At 43.6% G+C, this 20839-nt stretch overlaps 1 protein-coding gene across 1 annotated transcript; it reads left to right on the plus strand.

The window, feature by feature from the left end:
* The first annotated feature begins 2488 nt into the window (after positions 1-2488).
* DRC2 (dynein regulatory complex subunit 2) lies at positions 2489-19345 on the plus strand. Its single transcript, XM_083353809.1, has 9 exons — positions 2489-2606; positions 6233-6389; positions 7937-8104; positions 9949-10118; positions 10224-10362; positions 11756-11953; positions 13851-14069; positions 18009-18161; positions 18860-19345. Exons 2-9 carry the CDS (start codon positions 6258-6260, stop codon positions 19172-19174), a joined length of 1494 nt encoding a protein of 497 aa, XP_083209935.1. The 5' UTR covers positions 2489-2606; positions 6233-6257; the 3' UTR covers positions 19175-19345.
* Positions 19346-20839: the final 1494 nt, after the last annotated feature.

The raw sequence follows: 20839 nt of genomic DNA on the forward strand, positions 1-20839 counted from the left end.
TCCCATTTATATCCCGCCCTTCTCCAAAGACTCAGGGCGGCTTACAATCTAAAGCACAAATCAATGTGCTTAGCAATAATAATATTGTCCATGGCTGGTGGATAACCCTACTTTTTATTCTTCCTGCAGTCCTATACCTACTGAAAGAGCAAGCACCAAGCACTGTTTTTATGTTCCTGAAGAAGCTTCTTGAATAAAAAGTCAAACGTTTTCAAGGAAAAAACCCAAGAAAGGCCAATTGCTTTTTGGGAAAGCATCTTTGAGACAATTGTTTTAACTATTCTTCAAGATAAAAGAAGAGGAAACCAGAATATAAGCTGAAGTTAAATGCAAACTAACGAAGATGGAGAGGGAGAAGAAGAGAGAGATCCAACTTCACAGATATGTTTGTGTTTCATAGATGTATGTGTATGTGAAAGAATTCCTCAATGCCATTTCCTTTTCACTTTCCATTCTAGACCCTGACATCCTCCTCTTCATCAAAGTCCTCTGGATATTTATAACACGTTTAATAATAGTTTTTGGAATAAAAACATCTCCATATGCATTTCTTAAAAATTGAGATTGGTGAGGACTTCTTTGCTTTCAGTGTAGGCTTCTTATTGCTTCCTGACAAATGGAAAAGTAGCCAGGTATTAACACACATCTACTTGGAGATCATGTCTTCAGCTGAGAAACCTCTAGTCTGGTTTTCCTAAGTCAGTAATGGCGAACCTTTTAGAGACCGAGTGCCCAAAGAGCAACCCAAAACCCACTTATGTATCATCGGGTGCCAGGTGGGCATGGCCCATTGGGTGGGCATGGCCGTGGTGGTAACAGCAGACTGGGTGGGACTAAAAAGTTCAGTCAATCAATTCTAACTTTGCGAGATCTTTTTTTTCCCTGTGAGAAGTTGAAACTGATTGATTGAACCTTTCTTTTTTGCACACGGCGGCAGCCTAAAGCGAAAAGGTTTTATAAAACCCAGCTGAAGGGCTAGGACTGGGGTGACGGTGCGTGTGCCCACAGCAAGGGCTCTGTGTGCCACCTGTGGCACGCGTGCTATGGGTTCGCCACCACGGTCCTGAGTATAATAATTCTTAGGAACAATCTTGTCAAGCACCCTCATCGCCTCCATATACTAAAGTTTGCCTAGTCACCCAACTAAGGTGCTTGACAAACTGCTCAGAAACTCCCCCAGAAATTGAGGTAACCAGTTGGATCCACAACTGTAGACCATCTGGTAGAGATTGGTGGTAGCCATGAATCTCAAAAGTCCTGAGAATATGTTATGACTGTGATGCATTACCAGCTTCTAGCTTCAGTTCATGTGTCTGAAGAACAGATCGAATGTGTGCCCTGCAGTGTAAATTTGGGCATCAATTATTTGGGATGAGCACAGGATTTTCATGGTGACAATGAAATCCAAAATTCATCCAGACTGAGCTCAACACAGAAATGCTGATCCGGTTTAATGTTTTACAGGGGATTATCCCTTAAAAGATTTTAGTCCTGATTCTTTTCATCTCTACTTCCCTTTCCCTTCTGTTCTGGGTATTTTGCCCCCTTTCCACTGGAAATGTAGAAGGTGATCTAAAACTAAAAGGGGGCTCCTTGGCTATATTTAGACTGCAGATTCCTAAGTAGGTCCAGGTTATATCTGAACAAGTTGACTATCTGAACACTGTTGCCATAGCAACTGAGACTTTCTCATCTTTAGACCAGGACATCTCTGTTAAATACTGAAGCAGGCATTAAAATATCTTAAGCAAGGGAGTATCTATAGGAGCATGTATGGTGTGTTAACTGGCTCTAGTTGGCAGCAGTTATTTTCCTGTGCTGAGGCTCAAATTCTGTAGATTTCATATGTCCTCTTTTGCCAAAGGGAAAAAAAAACAACCCCAGAAGCAAACCTTAAATACCAGAGTTTAAAATTGTGGGTTCCAAGAATTTCAGGTACATTTTGAGTCACCCTGCAGAAAGGTGTACTGCTGATCACTAGGTTGACTCTCAATAATTTGCATTCTTTGTGGAGGAGACAGCATCTCGAGCTCCTGTACAAAAAGCAAGACATAAACCTAAATTAATACACACATTTTATTTATTTAAATTTATGAGCCACCCAGTGCCAGTGGACTTTTTTTTTTTGGCTTGTTTTCCAAGGTTCTATTCTACTTTTGTAAAGCTCGGGGAGCTTATTAGCTAGTGGGGGGGGGGGGGGAATATCAAAAGCCTATCCAAAGAATTAACCGCTCAAAATCTGCAAATACGTTTCCACGAAAGGCCTGCTCTTCCCTGAGGCGGTAGCTGCAAGGCTCTCCAGTCTCCCTCTCAATTTCTCAGGCGGCGCTTTCTCTGCGTCCTTCCTCCCCCGGGGCTTTGTACCAGGCTGGACGCGCTGCTCTTAAGCGCTTTTAAGGCCGTCTTAATGGAAAGCCCAGCAAGGGGGCGCTGTGGCGCTGGAACATCTCCCCGGTGCGTTCCCGGAAAGGGCCTGTTGCTAGGAGACCGGGAAGACGCGGCCTGGAGCAAGCCGACGCGCTCGCAGAGATACACGGTGGGGCGTGGAGGAGAAGAACAGGAGGGCCGGGATAAAGAATACACGAGTAGGGTCTTTTGGTGGAAAGGTCGGTGCCAATTCGTAGGGCAGGGGTCGGGAACCTCGGCTCTTTTATGACTCGTGGACTTCAATTCCCAGAATTCCTGAGCCAGCTATGCTGGCTCAGGAATTCTGGGAGTTGAAGTCCACGAGTCATAAAAGAGCCGAGGTTGCCGACCCCTGTGTAGGGGAAAGTCTCAGTGTGCGAGTTGGGGGGGAGAGTGCCACTGGTTCATAGTCCATTCCTATTATGGGATGATGACGGAAAGGGGATTTAAAAACAACAACAAAAAACAGAAACCAAATTAGTTTCGTTTGATCTGAATATCTACAGGTCGTTCTCGATTTACAGCAGTTCGTTTCATGATGTTTCAAAGTTACAAGGGCGCTGCAAAAAGTGACTTAACGACCATTTTTCACAGTCACAAGCTTTGCAGCAGACCTATGATCATCTGATCAAAAGTCAGATGCTTGGTAATTGGTTCATATTTATGACCATTGTAGTGTCATGTGATCCCTCTGCTACCTTCTGACAAGGAAAAGTCAATGGGGAAGCCAGATTCATTTAACAACCGGGTTACAAATTTATCAGGTGCGGTTATTCACTTAACAACCGAGGCAAAAAGGACTTAAAATGGGACACAACTCACTTAACAAATGTCTCGCTTAGCAATAGAAATTTTGGGCTCGATTGTGGCCATAAGTCAAGGACTACCAGTACTGCACTTGTTAAGTTAGTAACATGGCTGTTAAGTGAAACTGGCTTCCCCATTGACCAGCTTGTCAGAAAGTCGTAAAAGGTGATTACATGACACTTAGCAATAGAAATTTTGGGCTCAGTTGTGGTCATAAGTCAAGGACTACCTGTATTTGAGACAGGTTTGTGTTTTACCAAGAATTTTGGCATGCCTCCTGTTTGGAAGGGGAGTCTAGACTGCTGGCCCCTATGGTAAAGAAACAGCTTCTTTTGAGAGTGAATTATTGTGCTGCAACCCCTCACTTCCCTTGGTGCAATTGAAGGATTTGGTCACAAGTACAATTACTTGTGGAAAGTCTCAACCATAATTCAAACTGAGAAACTGTAAGCGTCCTGTTGTTGTTAGTTGCGAAGTTGTGTCCAACCCATTGCGACCCCATGGACAATGTTCCTCCAGGCCTTCCTGTCCTCTACCATCTTCTGGAGTCCATTTAAGCTCACGCCTACTGCTTCAGTGACTCCATCCAGCCACCTCATTCTCTGTCGTCCCCTTCTTCTCTTGCCCTCAATCTTTCCCAGCATTAGGCTCTTCTCCAGTGAGTCCTTCCTTCTCATTAGGTGGCCAAAGTATTTGAGTTTCAGCTTTAGGATCTGGCCTTCTAAAGAGCAGTCAGGGTTGATCTCCTCTAGGACTGACCGGTTTGATCGCCTTGCAGTCCAGGGGACTCGCAGGAGTCTTTTCCAGCACCATAGTTCAAAAGCCTCAATTCTTTGGCGCTCGGCCTTTCTTATGGTCCAACTTTCACAGCCATACATTGCAACTGGGAAGACCATAGCCTTGACTATACGCACTTTTGTTGGCAGGGTGATGTCTCTGCTTTTTAGTGAGCTGTCTAGATTTGCCATGGCTTTCCTCCCCAGGAGCAAGTGTCTTTTAATTTCTTGGCTGCAGTCCCCAGCTGCGGTGATCTTGGAGCCCAGGAAAATAAAATCTGTCACTACCTCCATTTCTTTCCCATCTATTTGCCAGGAATTGAGAGGGCCGGATGCCATGATCTTGGTTTTCTTAATGTAAGCATCCTTGGTTTTCTTAATGTAAGCATCCTAAACCAAGCTAAATCCAAAAACACTAGGGAATTCTTGGAAGCTTACCATTCAGACAAATCAGCCAACAGTAAACACATAAACATAAACTACATTTATGCACCATTCGGAAAATACAATAAAACGATAAGAAGGAAACAGACAACCAGAAAACATCCTCTTTGCCAACCAATACTCAGATAAGCAGGGATTAGTGCCAGAGAAACAATCTAGCAAAAAAATATCCTAATCAAGGAACTACCAAGGAGAAAACTCTACCCCCACCAATACAGGCATGGCAAACTACTGTATATAAACAAGAGAGCAGACCCCACGCTCACTAGCAGTGATGATGTTACCTCCTGTAGTTGGATAATGAGATGTGTGCAAAAACACCAAGCTTAGAGAGCACCAAGGACTCCATAGAATTACCTCTTTGGTCAAGGCTAATTGGAAGGAGGCATTGATGAAAGCAGGGATTTAGAGCCTGTGTTGTCACAACAGGTCACTTACAAATCTGATGATTGTATTCCTAGTAGTTTTTAAGTTGACTAGCTTATTTGCAGCTTAGTTGTGCTACAAAGCCAGGTCGTTTGTCATTTTTAGTAAAGGATTTTATACAGTAATATAAACAAATATACAGGTTTAAAGGAAAGAAAAAGAACAAAGAAAAAAGTGCTTCTCTTTAGCTTTAGGACCTAAAGAGTTCCAGTTGTAAAGCTTGGAAAAGGTTGTACAGGTAGTCCTCAACTTAGGACCACAATTGCTGACTCTCTGTACCACTTAGAGAGGGCTGTAAAGTATATAGGTCTAAGCGCTATTGCTATCGAGTCCAACATTTCTGTTGTTAAGTGAGACATTTGTTAAGTGAGTTTTGCCCCATTTAAAAACATTTCTTGCCACAGTTGTTAAGTGAATCATGAAGTTATTAAGTTAGTAACCCGATTGTTAAGTGAATCTGGTTTCTCCATTGACTTTGCTGGTCAGGAGGTCGCAAAAGTGATCACATGAACATGCTGTGGAACACAGCAACTGTCATAAATACGAACCGGTTGCCAAGCATCTGAATTTTGGTCACATGACCATGGGGATGTTGCAAAGGTTGTAACTGTGAAAAATGATCACAAGTCATTTTATTCAGTGCCATTGTAACTTTGAACAGCCATTAAATGAACTGTTGTAAATCTGTATAGGAGAATGTGATATTTCAAGTATCCACTTCTTATGAATCATCAGCAGAACTTTGAGTTATGGAACGGACCAGAGTGACACTCAAAGAAGCAATTGTAACACTACTCTAGAGTCACAGCTCCTTAAACTGGTTCCATTCAATAATTTGGCCAAAACATTAGCTGATGCTTCTGATATGTTCAAGTTACATTGTATGACAGTAGTTTATACAAGTAGCAGCGTAGTATTTGGAAAATGGTTTCAAATCCTAGCTCATCTGCAAAGCACGTTGTTATCTTTCTGTTTCTCAGCCTGAACCTCCTCACAGGGTTATGAGAATGAAAGGGTGGGGTGGGGAAAATAATATACTATGTCTAAATATTTTAAAAGAAAGTGAGGATAATTATATATAAAGAATGATAAACAGACAGGATTAAAGGAATGAGTAATATAATCATTAACTTAAGAGATGTATAGTAGCAACTTGATTTAGCAATCAGAATTGTATTTCTTAGCTTAAAATGGGATTTATCAATTTAATACTTTCCAGAAATGTTAGCTTAACAATTCCTGTAATTTTTAGACAGGATATGTCCAACTCAGAAAATATAATAGGAATGCAATTTGATACCTCTAGATGACAATATACTGGGAAATGGCTTTAGATCAATTTTGTTGACTTGGGTCTTTCCTCTATTTGACAGATCTTTCCATCTTCTAAGTATAACCATGCCAAAAAGGAAGGGACCCAAACGGCCTGTACTCAATGAAGAAGATCGGTTGCTTATGATGCAACAAAAGCTGCTGGCTGAGGAGGAAATGAGAAAGAAGAAGGAGGACATGTTGGCCCAATTTCTAAAGGTACTACTCGGTACTCAAAACTTAAAGAACACCATACTACAATGAAGCCAAAAATAAGGGAGGCATACTCTGCTCTAAGGAGAGGATTGTAGGGCCAGCAAAATGTCCTGCCTTCTATCAAATGTGATTGATGACTTTACAATATAGAAATAGTATTTGTGTTAGATATATAAAGATAAAGGTAAAGGTTCCCCCGTACAAGCGTGCTAGTCGTTTCCGACTCTAGGGGCCGGTGCTCATCTCCGTTTCAAAGCCGAAGAGCCAGCGTTTGTCCGAGGACGTCTCCGTGGTCATGTGGCCGGCATGACTAGATGCCAAAGGCGCACGAAACGCTGTTACCTTCTCACTGTAGTGGTCCCTATTTTTCTACTTGCATTTTTTACGTGCTTTCGAACTGCTAGGTTGGCAGAAGCTGGGACGAGTAACAGGCGCTCACTCTGTTATGCGGCACTCGGGATTCGACCTTCTGATCAACAAGCTCAGCGTCCTAACCCAGAGCCACCGCGTCCCTATTAGATATATAAACTTGCTCAAAATCAAAATTCATGTGACAGAATTCTCTCTACGTCATAACTGAAGCAGAGCATTGCATTGAAAGGTGTATAGTAGGTATCATAAAATAGTAGAAGTGATATTGATAAATGAGAGAAGGATACCTTGTAGTCTAAAATGTTTTATGCAAACACTTTAAATATATAAAAAAAGAAATGAGCAACATTTTTAGATATACTTTTGGACCTCAAGTTTTGATTAGCCTGTGACAGAGTTTCAAAGTAATGTGGTGAATTGAATAAGAGGTGATTGTATAATAAAAATTTATTTGATGTAAAAAAAAAAGATCAGAAATAGATTAATGGTTCAGAGGGATATATATAAGACAAGGAAGGGTAGTGTTTACTGAGAACTCACAGTCTTATTCACATGGAGCTTAAAATGTTCAATCAGTGGAGTAATATTTGACCCAGAATAATATCTAACATTTGTTAAGATGATATAATTCCACTGAGGGGGATTATTTTCACTTTCCCCTTGCAGCTTCTGATGTGCCATCAAGCTCTTCTCTGGTAGGAATTCTTTGGAACAGCGTGCAAAGGACTGGCTTAAAGGACAGGGTGCAAAGGGCTGGAGAGGCTAGGAGACATTTTCACTGTATAAACAAATTTCAGCTTACATGGCAATGAAATTCACCCTTCAAATACTAGGCACCCATAGGGAAAAAAATCTTTGAGTGAAGATCTTTAAGTCTGTATTGGGATTACAGAACCAACAAATATATGTTTATATTCTTTGAGTGCATATTTGTTTCAGTTTGTACAAGAACCTTAACCAGACAAATGTAGCTAGTTTGATGAAAACAGTTTTTCATTATGAATTTTGCATGGCCGTAACTGCTTCATTTCCACATATTTTCCTCAGTAAAAAAATACTCGGGACATTTTGATCTTCACAATCAGCTCCGTTGAATATTTAGTCACTGTCTGCATTGTCTAATTGATTCGTGGGCAAGCTCTGGGGGAATGCAGTATAAGCTCTGTCTTGCATTTCAGGAAAAGTTGGCCAAGGAGGAACGCAACAGCTCGGTGAATCTGCATAAGATCACCTTGCAATGGCGCACTGTTCTCCGTGAGGTCAAGGCCAGGGAGCTGCGTAAAGATATTGAGATTCTCAGTCAGACATTTGAACGTGTTGTGGATTGCAAAGACAATGTCATTAAGGTGAGCAGCTATCTGTAAAAGAAGAGTGTATCAAGCAGTTGGGGATACTCTTATAAAAAGGCAAGGCAGGTAGGAATAAAAAGAGCCTTGGTGGAGCAGTGGGCTAATGCCTCCTTAAGTAACACCAGCTGTCTGCAAATAGTGCAGGTTCGAGTCCCACCAGGCTCAAGGTTGACGCAGCCTTCCATCCTTCCGAGGTAGGTAAAATGAGGACCCAGATTGTTGGGGGCAATAAGCTGACTTTGTAAAAATGCCGCTGGGGGGGGCGAAAGCCCTAATAAGCAGGCACATACATAGAATGAAGGCTATTGCTAAGCACATTGATTTGTGCTTATATTGTAAGCCGCCCTGAGTCTTCGGAGAAGGGCAGGATATAAATGGGATTAAAAAAAACTTGTCAAATTCTCTGACTATATGGCGTTATGCAAAAAGAGTATGAGCTGTGAGAACAAATTGCGTACCTTTAAATAAAAATTGTTCTCGGTTGGGATCATCTTGTGCAGTATTTATCTCTTTCACAGATTTTGGTCAACTTTCAGGGATACACCCGTCACAAATGGTATATACAGTGAGGAAAGACAAGATTTAATAATATTACAGTGTGCTAGCAAATGTGCCGAATTACTTTAAGAAGCTTCTCTGAAAAATAGAGGTCCTTACTATCTGACATAAAACGGAGATAGGTAGTAGTTTGCTTCTGTTCTCTGCATTTTCAAGCACAGGAGACCAGCAATATAACATGTTCCCTCTCGTCTGTCTGAAGTTTAATTTTAAAATAGGCACAGTTATTCCAGGCTGTCTTAGTACATTGTCCCATTGTGAGGCTTGGTCCTCTCTAGAAAAACAGAAAAGGGACAGGAAGTGCAGCACTCCAATTGTGTGGAGTTTTGCCACACAAGCTCATCATCAGGAGCCAGCGTGATGCTCTTCAGGAAGAAGCCATGAAAGACCCAAGGGTGCTTTTCAAAAGACAGCTGTCCTTGTTGTGTTCGGTACGGCGACAGATGACACGGAGACTGGTATGGGGTTATTCTGTTTATTTCCAATACACGTGGTTGAACTGACCTCGCATGGCCCCGGTATCCCTTATATTTCCGGCAAGTGCCGGCCGCTAGCCAACCCCCTGGCTGTAATCTCCCGCCTTGCCTCAGACACCCAACCCGGTGTCCAGGAGTTCCCGCCAGCCGGATTAGCCAATCACGAGGCTGGACAGGTACATACAGAACAGTCCTTTCTTGGGGTTTTTTTTTCCCTTGAAAATGTTTGGCTTCTCATCCAAGAAGCTTCTTCAAGTCAGAACTGAAAAAGTTTCTTGGATGAGAAGCGAAACGTTTTCGAGGGGAAAAAACCCCCCAAGAAAGGACAGCTGCCTTTTGAAAAGCACCTTTGTGACAACCGTGACCTGGATGGTTGAAAATCTCCATAGACATCAAGCCATGGAAGAAGCAAGGCACACGTCAGTAGGAAAGTATGCCATTACTTTGGGACCACCCTCAGAAAACTGGTGACCATCAGCATAACCCATCTTTATGGGTTTAAAAAGGGTCCTCTGAAGTTCAAAATAATATAATTCCAAAATGTTTAAAGCTTTAGTGGGTAACCTCCCACACTTTCAACTATCCTGGTAGATAATGTACCTTGTACGACTACTATTTTAGTAGTAGTATCAGTATGGGGAGCAAAAAAAAAAAATCAGTATACATTATATATGTTTGCCTGCCTGATATAATTGGCCTGACTTGACTACTGTAGATTTCTGATTCGTTTTTTTTAAAAATGCTGATTTCTGTAGTTGTTTCAAGCCTGCTTTTTATCCGGATTTTATGGTTTTCTTTGTCTTTCAGTCCCTTGCTAAAGACCTAGCCGAAGCAGAAGCTCAGTACACCCATGCTCTACGCAGCCACTTACACAACATAGATCAACTGTTGAAACTCCAGAACTGCCGCCTGGGCTACTTAGAAGAGGATTACCAGACAGAGCTGCAGGCGTTGCAGAAGGAGTTTGACACGGAGAGGTAGGAATGTGAGAAAAGAAAGGACATAGGGTTAGGGATAGATAGCCATGGGGCCTTGCTTTGTGAAATTCTTGATGCTCATAGGACCATTTCCGTTTCTGCCAGGAAGTTAATCTTAGAACATCATGACGAGGAGAGTCTCTACCTCCAGGATGTATTGTTAGCAATGGAGCAGAACTTTGCCGAAAATGAATATGAAGCCAGACTTGACTTCCAAAGCACACGAGATGATGTCAAAAATAAGGTGTGAGTTAAGATAGGGGAGCAAACTTACGAAATTTTTATATTTGCTGATGAATGGGGGAATCTGTCCACAATTTAGAGCAGACAGATGAATCTGCAGGGGGAAAAAAAAACTTTACCCGCAGGTTTTAGTAGTTTTATAGCCCTTAGTTTTTTCTTTAGCGAAGTATTGACATATTGATATGGCAGTCATTACCTGTGACAATGTTCTCTTTTTCTTGAGTGTTATGGCTTTATTATCTGAGAATTATATTTCTGTTATATACTGGTGTGTTGATTTAGAAAGGAAGATGCTAGCAGGAAGAACTTGGCGTTGTTTGCAATAATCAATCCAAGACATCCCATCATGGTTCTAAACAGATCAGGTGTTTGATATCAGGCATCAGTACCTACTCTAGCTACAGTGTTTGTTGTCTCTTGCTTATTAATACTCAAATCTATATTCTTTGCTAGGTTGTTCTTTCTCCAGTGCATTGTCATCATAGTTAAGATACACTGAACTCCAGGCTAGGACATATTGGCTAGATTAAACTAAGCCATGGTGTCTAGATTAAACTAAGCCATGGTGTGGTTTTCATACTCATAATTTAGTGTATTGTATGAATCCAGATGGTGTCAACAGTAGTTTTTGGCTTAAGAAGTGTGAACCTGGCTGATTATGACATGTTCAGTTAAATAAAGATTATGGCATATTCAGCTAAACAGAACAGGCTATGTTGAAACAGACTATGTCTGTACTCAAACTACTTGAAGGAAACTCAACAATGTTTTTGTTATTTCAAGCCAATGTGTATAGTTGAACTCTAGCTGAACTGGGCACAATCTGTTTAAAGATTGTGGGTTCGTTCGCTGGGTTCATATCATTGTGTGACCACGATGTATTAAAAACAACTACGGTTAGGAGTGTTCAACACAAAATCATATGCTACAAACTATATTGATCAAATCCTCACAGCTTGCCAAACCAAAACCAAAGGGCTTAGTGTGTTTTGGGAATCAAGGCATTGTAAAACCTGGAGTAATTTCTGCTCTAGCATTATTTTCTGGTCCTCTTCTAGATAATGTGAGTTATAACATGAGACATGAGCTAAAATTGAGGGACTACGAAATATGCTAGTAGCTCGGAAATCCAAACCGATTAACTCACTGTGGATGCTGTCCTTATTGCCAGTATTTTGAACTGCATCGCAAGGAATAAGGGTTCTGCTAATAGGACCCGAAACAATCGAACCAATAAACCGAGTCTATTTTCTTGTCTCTGCAAGGAAGCTGTTGTTTTTTTTCCCCTTGAGAAAGATCACCTGATCAGAGACACGATTAAAAACTGCCGGTGGTTGGAGAACTCTAAAGCTGGCAGGGAGGGCATTTGCTGACCCCCTTTTCGCCTCCTGCAGAACTTGGAGGACAAACATTACCTCCGCATACAGTTAGAAGGAAAAGTGGAAGAGCTGTGGAAGCGCTTTCAGCAGGCTTTACGTAACTACACCGAAGCCACGGAGGACCGTAAATTTGCTTTCGAAGCTCTCAAGCTGAGGGATGAGAGGAGCACCAGGGAGATAGAAATGCAGATGAAGAAGCTGCAGAAGATGCAGGTAAGGTTTCTTCCTGGATGAATCCGAACCAGTGACTAAAACCGCTTCAACTGTGCAGGTGACTTTGCAACCACGTTTGAGCAAAAAATTTTTTTTCCTATCGTTGACTGTGACATTTGTTAAAGCGAGCGTTGCCCCATTTTACAACCTTTCTTGCTTTCCGTTGTTAAGTGAACCGCTGCAGTTGATCAGTTTGCAACCCGGTTGTTAAACGAATCCGCCTTCCCCATTGACTTTGCTTGTCAGAAGGTCGCAAAAGGCGATGATGAAAAACAGGTCAGAAGCCACATTTTGCAGTGCCATTGTAAATTTGAATGGTCACTAAATGAACTGTTGTAAGCCGAGGATTACCTGTACTACCCCCCCTCCCCCCAATATATTTATCTATATTTTCACACTTACTAACTTCAGGGAGCCCTCTCTGTGTTCAACTGTCTCTACCTTTGTACTTCTGTCCTGGTGTATTGCAGAGGATTCTGTGGCATCTTCTAGGCCAGGGCTTTTCAACCAGTGGCACGGGTACCACCTGTGGTACATTGGCACCTGGCAGGTGGTACGCGACCATCCTAGAAAAGTGGTAGCTGGGGAGGGAATGAACTGAACCGGTGGCAGCACTGCACAAGCCTGAGTGAGAGATGACTGGAACTGCAGGGCTGTCAGGGCTCAGCGAAAGCGCCAAGATCAGCGCCAGGCTCCAGCTGGAGCTCGGCGCTGTTCCTGGCGCTTCTGAGCCCAGAAGAAGCGCCGATCAGCTGGAATGTTGCAGCATCTCCAGGGTCTTGTGATTTACATTCAGATGCTTGGCAACTGGTTCATATTTCTGACGGTCACAGTGTCCCAGGGTCATGTGAAGTGACCAAAACCTGCTGCAACCACCCAGCAGACGGGGGGAATAAAAACCAAATACCCCCCACTCCACCCCTGCTGCCAATCCTCAACAGAAATGCTCATAACAATGAAAACCTCGGACAGGAGGAAGAGCGCTGCTGGGCAGGCAGGCAGGTATCTTACTCGGTTGTGGCTTGGGGGGGCACTGTTTTCAGTGCCGTTGTAACTTCAAACAGTCACTTTAGCAAACTGTTGTAAGTCAAGGACTACCTGTACTTCATCACTTTTTTCCTTTTTTGGTCATCAAGTTTTTGACACCTTGCTAGGCGACTGGTGGTACTCGGATGTTGCCATATCCTAAAAGTGGTACAATGGGTGAAAAGGTTGAAAAGCCGTGATCTAGGCATTTCCAATGAGACGCCCGTCTGGACCTTATTATCATGCTGCATGAATTCAGAATACCTCCTAAATTACAGTACACGTTGGGCAACTACCTTTTGAGGATTTTTGTCCAGAGTTGCCTGTTTTCTTATTGATGAACTGCTGATCAGCTTTCCCATACCCACAAGATCCCATTGGGAAGCGGTTTGGAAACCACACCTGCTGATCATTTTTTCCTTCCTTTTCCCCCACATAGTGCATCTCTTATCCTCGGTGTCCCCGCTATAAAATTAGCCACAATGCCTCAGCCTGTGATTTCTTTGACGTATAATAGCAGTAGATAGCATGTCTAAACCTGCCATTTAACTGCATTGCCAACTACTGTTCTATTTTTCAACTTATAGCATCGGTAGAAAAACTTCCTTTTAAATCAAGGACTGCATTTTGGATGTGGGGACTAGTGGTGGTGGTGGGGGGGGGGGGAATCCCATTCCTGTGATAGGCAAAGCAACAGTGGCCAAAGGATGGGAGCCAAAAGGCGGTGCCAAATTTGTAAGAATATCTTTTGTTCTCTTTCTCTCTCTGTTCCTTTTCTTTGCTTCCCCTCCCCTCCCCCCTGCCTGTTCCCTGTCATAAGATTGCAAAAAAGTGTTCTGTGCTCTGAAAATATTCCTTCTGTGGTCACCAGGATCTCATTATCACTCTGAAGAACAAGATTGTGCTCCAAGCCAGGGAGAGCGAGGAGCAAAACCGGCGTGTTCGTGATGAGAAGGAAGTGGTTTTGAAACAGCTGCAGAAGCTGAAGAGCCAGATGAATCGGGCAAGAGCTAAAGCCCGTAGCAATCTGGCTAAGCTGACGAAGGAAAGCAGCGCAACTCTCAAGGCCTTGGAACACGTGGTGGGAAAGGTGGGCTCCTCCGTAACTAATTCAGGGCACTCTTGGTTTGAGATGATTTCCTCTCAGAGGGTTATGACCCAGGGGGGGTTCAAGGCAAGGCAGGCCTCTAGAGCAGAAGGCCCCAACCTTTTGGGCACCAGGGACCAGTTCCGTGGAGAGAGGTTTTTCCGCAGACCGGAGGGGGCGTGGTTTTGTGTCCTGCCTGCATCTCGTGGATGGAGCTTTGCTTGTTTGTGTGGACCGGTTGCTGGCATGCCGCAGCCCGGTACCGATCCACGGACTGGGGGTTAGGGACCCCTGCTCTAGAGCAGTGCTTTATTTATCTCAACAAATGATTCAGTAATGGCCCTCCAACAACCGGTAAGGCTCCACCCTCATGCTACCTTAAGGGCAGCCACCCTCAGTTCCCCCCCAAAAACAACAGCCCCTATAGTACAAATAAAGTCCCCAGAGTAGGAGTACGATCACAGGGCAAGGTCCAGGGTTCCAAGTCCGGTGCACAAGGCAGAGTCCAGGCACAAGACAATGGCAGTCCTCAGGGCAAAGAAAAGGTCCAAGGCAAGAAGCAGCTCCAAGAGTAGAGCAGACCAAAGGCCAAAAGCAGTCCACAAAACAAGGGTGAGGTCCCAAGACAAAAGGCAAAGAGCCACCTTCCAAGTGAGGCAAGGCAAACAGCAACAGGCGGAGTGTAAGCCAAAGCAAACAACTGCTCACGGCAAAGACTAACCCCTCATGGCTTCTCCTTAAGTTACTCCCCTCCAAGTATTCCTTGTGAGGAGGGGTGGGGCGGCCTCCTCCCGATTAGCCTTGCAGCCCTTCTCTGGCCTTGCCTACACTCCGCTCTCCTTGCGGAGTGGAGGAGGCAGCTCCACTCTCCTTGGATCTAGTGGAGGAGGAGGCAGCTGTTGCTCCTCAGAGGGGACCTGATGCCTATCAGCACCACTGCCTGCCCTCTGTCTGCGAGGGCAGGCAGCTCTCCTTCTGATCGATCACCTCCCCTAATGCCTGAAGGACAGGGGCTGAGGACAGCATCGTCCTCAGCCCCTGGCCTCTCCAAAACCTGCCAAGGGAGACGCGCCATCCCTGTCGGACGGTCCCAGTTCCAACTCCTCCTCCTTCGAACTGGGTTCCAAGGGGGCCATGACACAGAGGCTCTTAAAGCAGAGATGGAAATAAAAGTGTGCTAAAATACATTAAAATCTGCTTAACTTATACACATTGTACAAGTAGTCCTTGACCTACAACAGTTCATTTAGTGACTGTTCAAAGTTACAGTGGCAGGGGAAAAAATGACATATGACAGTTTCCTCACACTTATGACCGTTGGGGCATCCCCACTGTCATGTATTCAAAATTTGGACTTCCCACAAAACTGTAGCACTTGAAACCATCAAAGTACCCCTCATCCCTCTCCCAGCATCCAAAAGCCCAGCAGCATTTATCATGCTGGATGAAAGACACAGCGCTCAGCCAAACTGAAGTACAAAAGGGAAAAAAGGAATACATTAATTGGGATTTTCAAACTCGAGAGAATGAATGATAGCTGGGGATTCCTCCAAAAAGAAAAATCTGTGTGGATGATGGATAAGTAGTAGCAATGAAGATCTTGGCTACATTTTGGGCATGTCATTTTTATTCATCATTCCTGATAAGAGTTTTTTGGCTCTTAGCGGGAGATTGGTAGGCAACAAACTTTGGAGCATGTCTTGTTTGTCTTGAATGTCTGAAAACATTTCCAGATATTATATTATTCCTTTACTTGCCAAGGAACTGCTGTCATTTCTAGTTCTTTGGTGTCTGTGACGGATGCATTTCCAAAGATGTATTTGTCACATTGTCATATGTGCTCTTTAAATAAGCAATTTAGCAGCCTTAAAATTCCATTTAAGGGAAAATATGTATCAATGTGTGAAAACTGTGCAAATATCTAATTCTGTCTTCCATCATCTTGGGAGTTACTTTCAGATACGGAAGGGTAGCCAGAAAGATAACACCCCACTAACAACTTTCCAAAGCCTACACTGCTTGAATGAAGAGCAACTGAACAACCATAAACATTATAGCAGCTTTAAAAGCCTAATCATGAACATCTTTTGGTTATTATTGAAAGTATTGGCTTAACTTTTAAAATGTTAAGTGGCTCGTGGCTTAGTCTATCTGAGGGACTTCTGTCTTGATATCAGCCAGTCCAGAAATTTTGGCTGGCCAAAAAGACTCTTTAAGGATGCTCCACTTTAGGAAGCCCATTTCTTGGGTCTGTGAGAAAGGGCCTTCTTTTGCATTGGTCCTACACTAGGGAATGTACCTGTTTTCCTTCATCTTTAAAGAAGAATTCAAGGCCTTTCTCTGGAACTCGGTCCATGACATTATTAATAATGTCATGCATTTAGCCTTCACCATTGACTCCTGGTGACTGCCTAGACCAGGGCTTTTCAACCTTTTCACCCATTGTAGCACTTTTAGGATATGGCAACATCCGAGTACCACCAGTCGCCTAGCAAGGTGTCAAAAACTTAATGATCAAAAAAAAAAGGGAAAAAGTGATGAAGTACAGGTAGTCCTTGACTTACAACAGTTTGCTTAGTGACTGTTCGAAGTTACAGTGGCACTGAAAAAAGTGCCCCCCCAAGCCACAGCTGAGCAGGACACCCGTCTGCCCGCCCGGCGGCACTTTTCCTCCTGTCTGAGGTTTTCATTGTTGTGAGCATTTCTGTTGAGGATTGGCAGTGGGGGTGGGGTGGAGTGGTGTTTGGTTTTTATTCCCCCCCACTGCTGGGTGGCTGCAGCAGGTTTTGGTCACTTCACATGACCCTGGGACACTGTGACCGTCATAAATATGAATCAGTTGCCAAGCATCTGAATGTAAATCACAAGACCCTGCAGATGCTGCAAGATTCCAGCTGATCAGTGCTTCTTCTGGGCTCAGCAGAAGCGCCAGGATCAGTGCCAAGCTCCAGCTGGAGCCTGGCGCTGATCCTGGCTCTTCCGCTGAGCCCTGACAGCCCTGCAGCTCCAGCCGTCTCCCGCTCAGGCTTGTGCGGTGCTACCACCAGTTCAGCTCATTCCCCTTCCCCGCTACCACTTTTCTAGTATAGTCATGTACCACCCGCTAGGTGCCAATGTACCACAGGTGATACCCGTGAAAAGCCCTGGCCTAGACTAATCCCTGCAGTTTTCTTGGCAAGATCTTCAGAAGTGATTGACATTGTCTTCTTCCTAGGGCTGAGAGATAGTGACTGGCACAAAGTCACCAAAGTAGCTTTGTACCTAAGATGGGACTAGAACTCAAGGTCTTCTAGTTTCTAGCCTGGTGCCTCAAGCACTGTACAAACTGAGTCTCTATTAATATTAGTTGTTGTTTGAACTTTCTTTTATATTTGGATAACTATTGTCAGTCTCCTTGAACATAGATAGACAGATAATATGATGCTAAGAGAAAGTCAGGAGTTATAATTCCTAATTAATTACTACATTACACGTAGTCCTCGACTTACAACTGGTTGCTTGGTAATGATTCAGAGTCACAACTAATAAAAAAAAGAGAATCTGATTTGAAATTCTGAGAGGCCCCCTCTGTGGTCCTTACCATGACCAAACTGCGTGCTTGGCAACATGGCTGTTTGCAGTATCCCATGGTCACATGACAATCTTTCTGAAAACCAGCACTTCCAGTTTTTGGCAAAACCTCACCCACAGCAAACCATTGGTTTACTTAACTACCCTGGCATTTTATTTACAACTGTCGTGTTCGCTGCAAAAAGATCATAAAATGGTTTCACGACCCATTACAATGCATGACTAATGGGCAATGGGCAAGCTCCATTGCAGTCATATGTCAAGGACTACTTGTATTCCATTGACTCTCTTAAGCTCCAGCACTCTGTAAATACACTGTGCCGAAAACCTAGAGAAAACCACACCCAATCATTTTTTTTCCCTGTGTTGCAGGCGGAGACAATTCTGCGCCTGGCTGAAATGTGCCGTAGGCTGGAGTCTGAGGAGGAGAAGGTGTTACCATTTTACTCAAGCTCCTTGAATTGGGAAGAACAGAAAGCAGTCGATAAGTTGGCTTTGGAAAAACCAGTTGAATCACTTGCTCAGGTGAATCGTCTGAATTCAGAAATGGGTGGGATACACCTTTGTCTTCTTGGTTGCCACACGGAAGAAATATGTCCTTGGATTATTGTTTGGAATAATCCACCCCTATGTTAAACTTAGTCTGCATCTTCGGGGTTTATGGGTTGGCATTTATTGTGCTTCTCCCAGGAGGGATGATAGGATTGAGGCAAAGACTCATGGAAGCTAGTAGGGTTTCTTTTCCTGAATTTACACCAGCTGCTCAGAAGGATTTTCCTTGGGACCTTGGCAGAAGAAAAAACAGTTGAGCCCCATCCTCTTTCCTGATCCTCAATTACCAATAAATCTGCTTTTCATAGGGGAAAATCTGATTCAGATGATATGATGGCATTTGGTTACAGTTTGACTCACTAGTATTTGTTCAGAATTTGCCTCTGGCCTTTTCACAAAAGGCATTTTGCTTTCCCCTCTGCAAAAGCAAATTTATCTGAAGTGCAACTTTTCACTTTGGTATCGGGCCGTTACCCACCTAAAGGAAACTGGTCTTTATAATCTTTCTAGTGGTTGTATATTTTCCGCAAGGATATCCCAATTTAGAGTTGGCTTGGGAACTGCAGGTTTCACACAGCACACACTAAGCTGGCATTTTTATGTAGGCAAATTCTTGAGCACTCAGTAATGTAGTTCTTTGCAACCAGTCAAGGCTTTTCAACATTTTATAGATGATGCTGAACTACGTGGGTCTGGAGCGCTTTTGGCAAAGATACAACAAGGTGAGGTTGGAACAGCTCTCGCTAGAGCGGACTAAAGATGTACTGATGCAAGACAATTTTAAGTTGAGGCATCTTCTCAAGCAGTACTTGGATGGCATCTCAGTGAATGATGAAGTCCTGAGCCAGGTGAATCCTCTGATGATAATTAACCAACCTACAGCTGTCTCAGATGGGTCTCAGGCGGCACCGGCCAGAGGATCCCAAGCCAAGCGGCCCATCTATAATATTATAGAGGCAGCACATGAAGTTTCACATATCCTCTGAATCGACATTTGGTGACTTCCAGTGGTTCTTTTCTGTTATGTTAACACAGCTACTGGGCACAAAGAAGAACCAGTCCATTCCAGTTACAGTCTGTGCTGGGCCCTTTTTAGAAAAATTCCCACAAACTGCCATTAAATAATTAAATAGTAACTAACGTGTCCTGCAGCTTTTTCTTCCACGGCCAATTCAATCCAGACTCCTGTACAATGGAAACTGAAGATATAACCCATGACTATGTGTAAACTTTGAAACACCTCTGTCTCTCTACCTTTGCAGAGTTGACATTTAATAAAAGCTTTTCCCCTCCCCCTTACCATACCTTCTTTTTCCTCTCAAACCTCTTATACACACTGTGTTTAAAATTCCCCTTTCAAGAGCTTGGAACACTCCACATGAGGTGGTGGGTAGTAGGCTCTGTGGATGGAAACTCTACGAAGCTACTAAGGAAAACCCAACAAGGACATTATTTTGACACCTTCACAACCAGAGCACTCAGCCTGTGAGCTGCTGAGATGATCTTTATTCTAAGGCAGGGGTGTCAAACTGCCGGCCCGCGGGCCGGACGCGTCATCCCAAAACCGCGCCCACCCCATTGCCGGCAATGGAGAAAAAGCTCTGATACGTTGCATGACGTCACATGACGTTGCAAGTTTGACATGTCTTGTTCTAAGGTCTTGTCTATCTTATAAACTTATACTTTATACCAATGTAATTGGGGTAGTTGTCTCAGCTACAAAGCAGTATTATCTTGACACTGGTGAGTCAGTTATTAATCTCTCACTATCCTTATACGTTCTCAAGATTTCTTGGGAGATGAACACCAGGGTAAGTTTGGACTGTAAATGGGGTTCGGTTACCTGCTGCCATTTAAGTCCTGTGGACAAATTCCCATCACTCTCAGGCAGTGCAAAGACTTGTTAAATATACCTGAGGAATTGTAAAGCATTCTCTTATTTTTAACCATTTTGTAGTATGAATGTTTAAGTAAAATCTATACTACAAACGCATATGATTAATAGATGCCCCATACAGACTTTCTAGGGGCGCGGTGGCTCAGTGGGTTAGGATGCTGAGCTTGTCGATCAGAAGGTCGGCAGTTTGGCGGGTCGAATCCCGAGTGCCGCGTAGCAGAGTGAGCGCCTGTTACTCGTCCCAGCTTCTGCCAACCTAGCAGTTCGAAAGCACATAAAAATGCAAGTAGAAAAATAGGGACCACTACGGTGGGAAGGTAACAGCGTTCTGTGCGCCTTTGGCGTCTAGTCATGCCGGCCACATGACCACGGAGACATCCTCGGACAAGCACTGGCTCTTTGGCTTTGAAACGGAGATGAGCACTGGTCCCTAGAGTCGGAAACGACTAGCACACATGTGCGGGGGAACCTTTACCTTACAGACTTTCTGCAGTGACCACTTCTTGAGTTAACATGTTTATGTAAAGAACACTCAAAATCACTCTTCTGTGCCATTTACTTGATTAAATCTTGTACAAAGTATTAGATCAGCCTTTGTGGATCCAGAGTTTCCTTAGAAGCTCACTGGCTAGAAGGAACTGTAGCTGTGGTCTCACATCTAAAGGGCAATACAGTGAGGAACATCGAACTAGAGATCTGTGCAGTGATGGGAACTGGTTCCCCATCCTCAGCCTTTTGTGCAAGAGTTATGTCT

The sequence above is a fragment of the Vipera ursinii genome (genome assembly GCF_947247035.1).
Source record: "Vipera ursinii genome assembly, chromosome: 2".
In the NCBI taxonomy this organism is placed as follows: domain Eukaryota; kingdom Metazoa; phylum Chordata; class Lepidosauria; order Squamata; family Viperidae; genus Vipera; species Vipera ursinii.

Excerpts from the sequence above, each read along its gene's own strand:
- DRC2 (XM_083353809.1), top strand. The coding sequence starts at position 6,258 with ATGCCAAAAAGGAAGGGACCCAAACGGCCTGTACTCAATGAAGAAGAT. Across the intron at positions 6,390-7,936 it reads TGTTGGCCCAATTTCTAAAG|GAAAAGTTGGCCAAGGAGGA; the intron begins GTACTACTCGGT and ends CTTGCATTTCAG. Across the intron at positions 10,363-11,755 it reads GAGATGATGTCAAAAATAAG|AACTTGGAGGACAAACATTA; the intron begins GTGTGAGTTAAG and ends CGCCTCCTGCAG.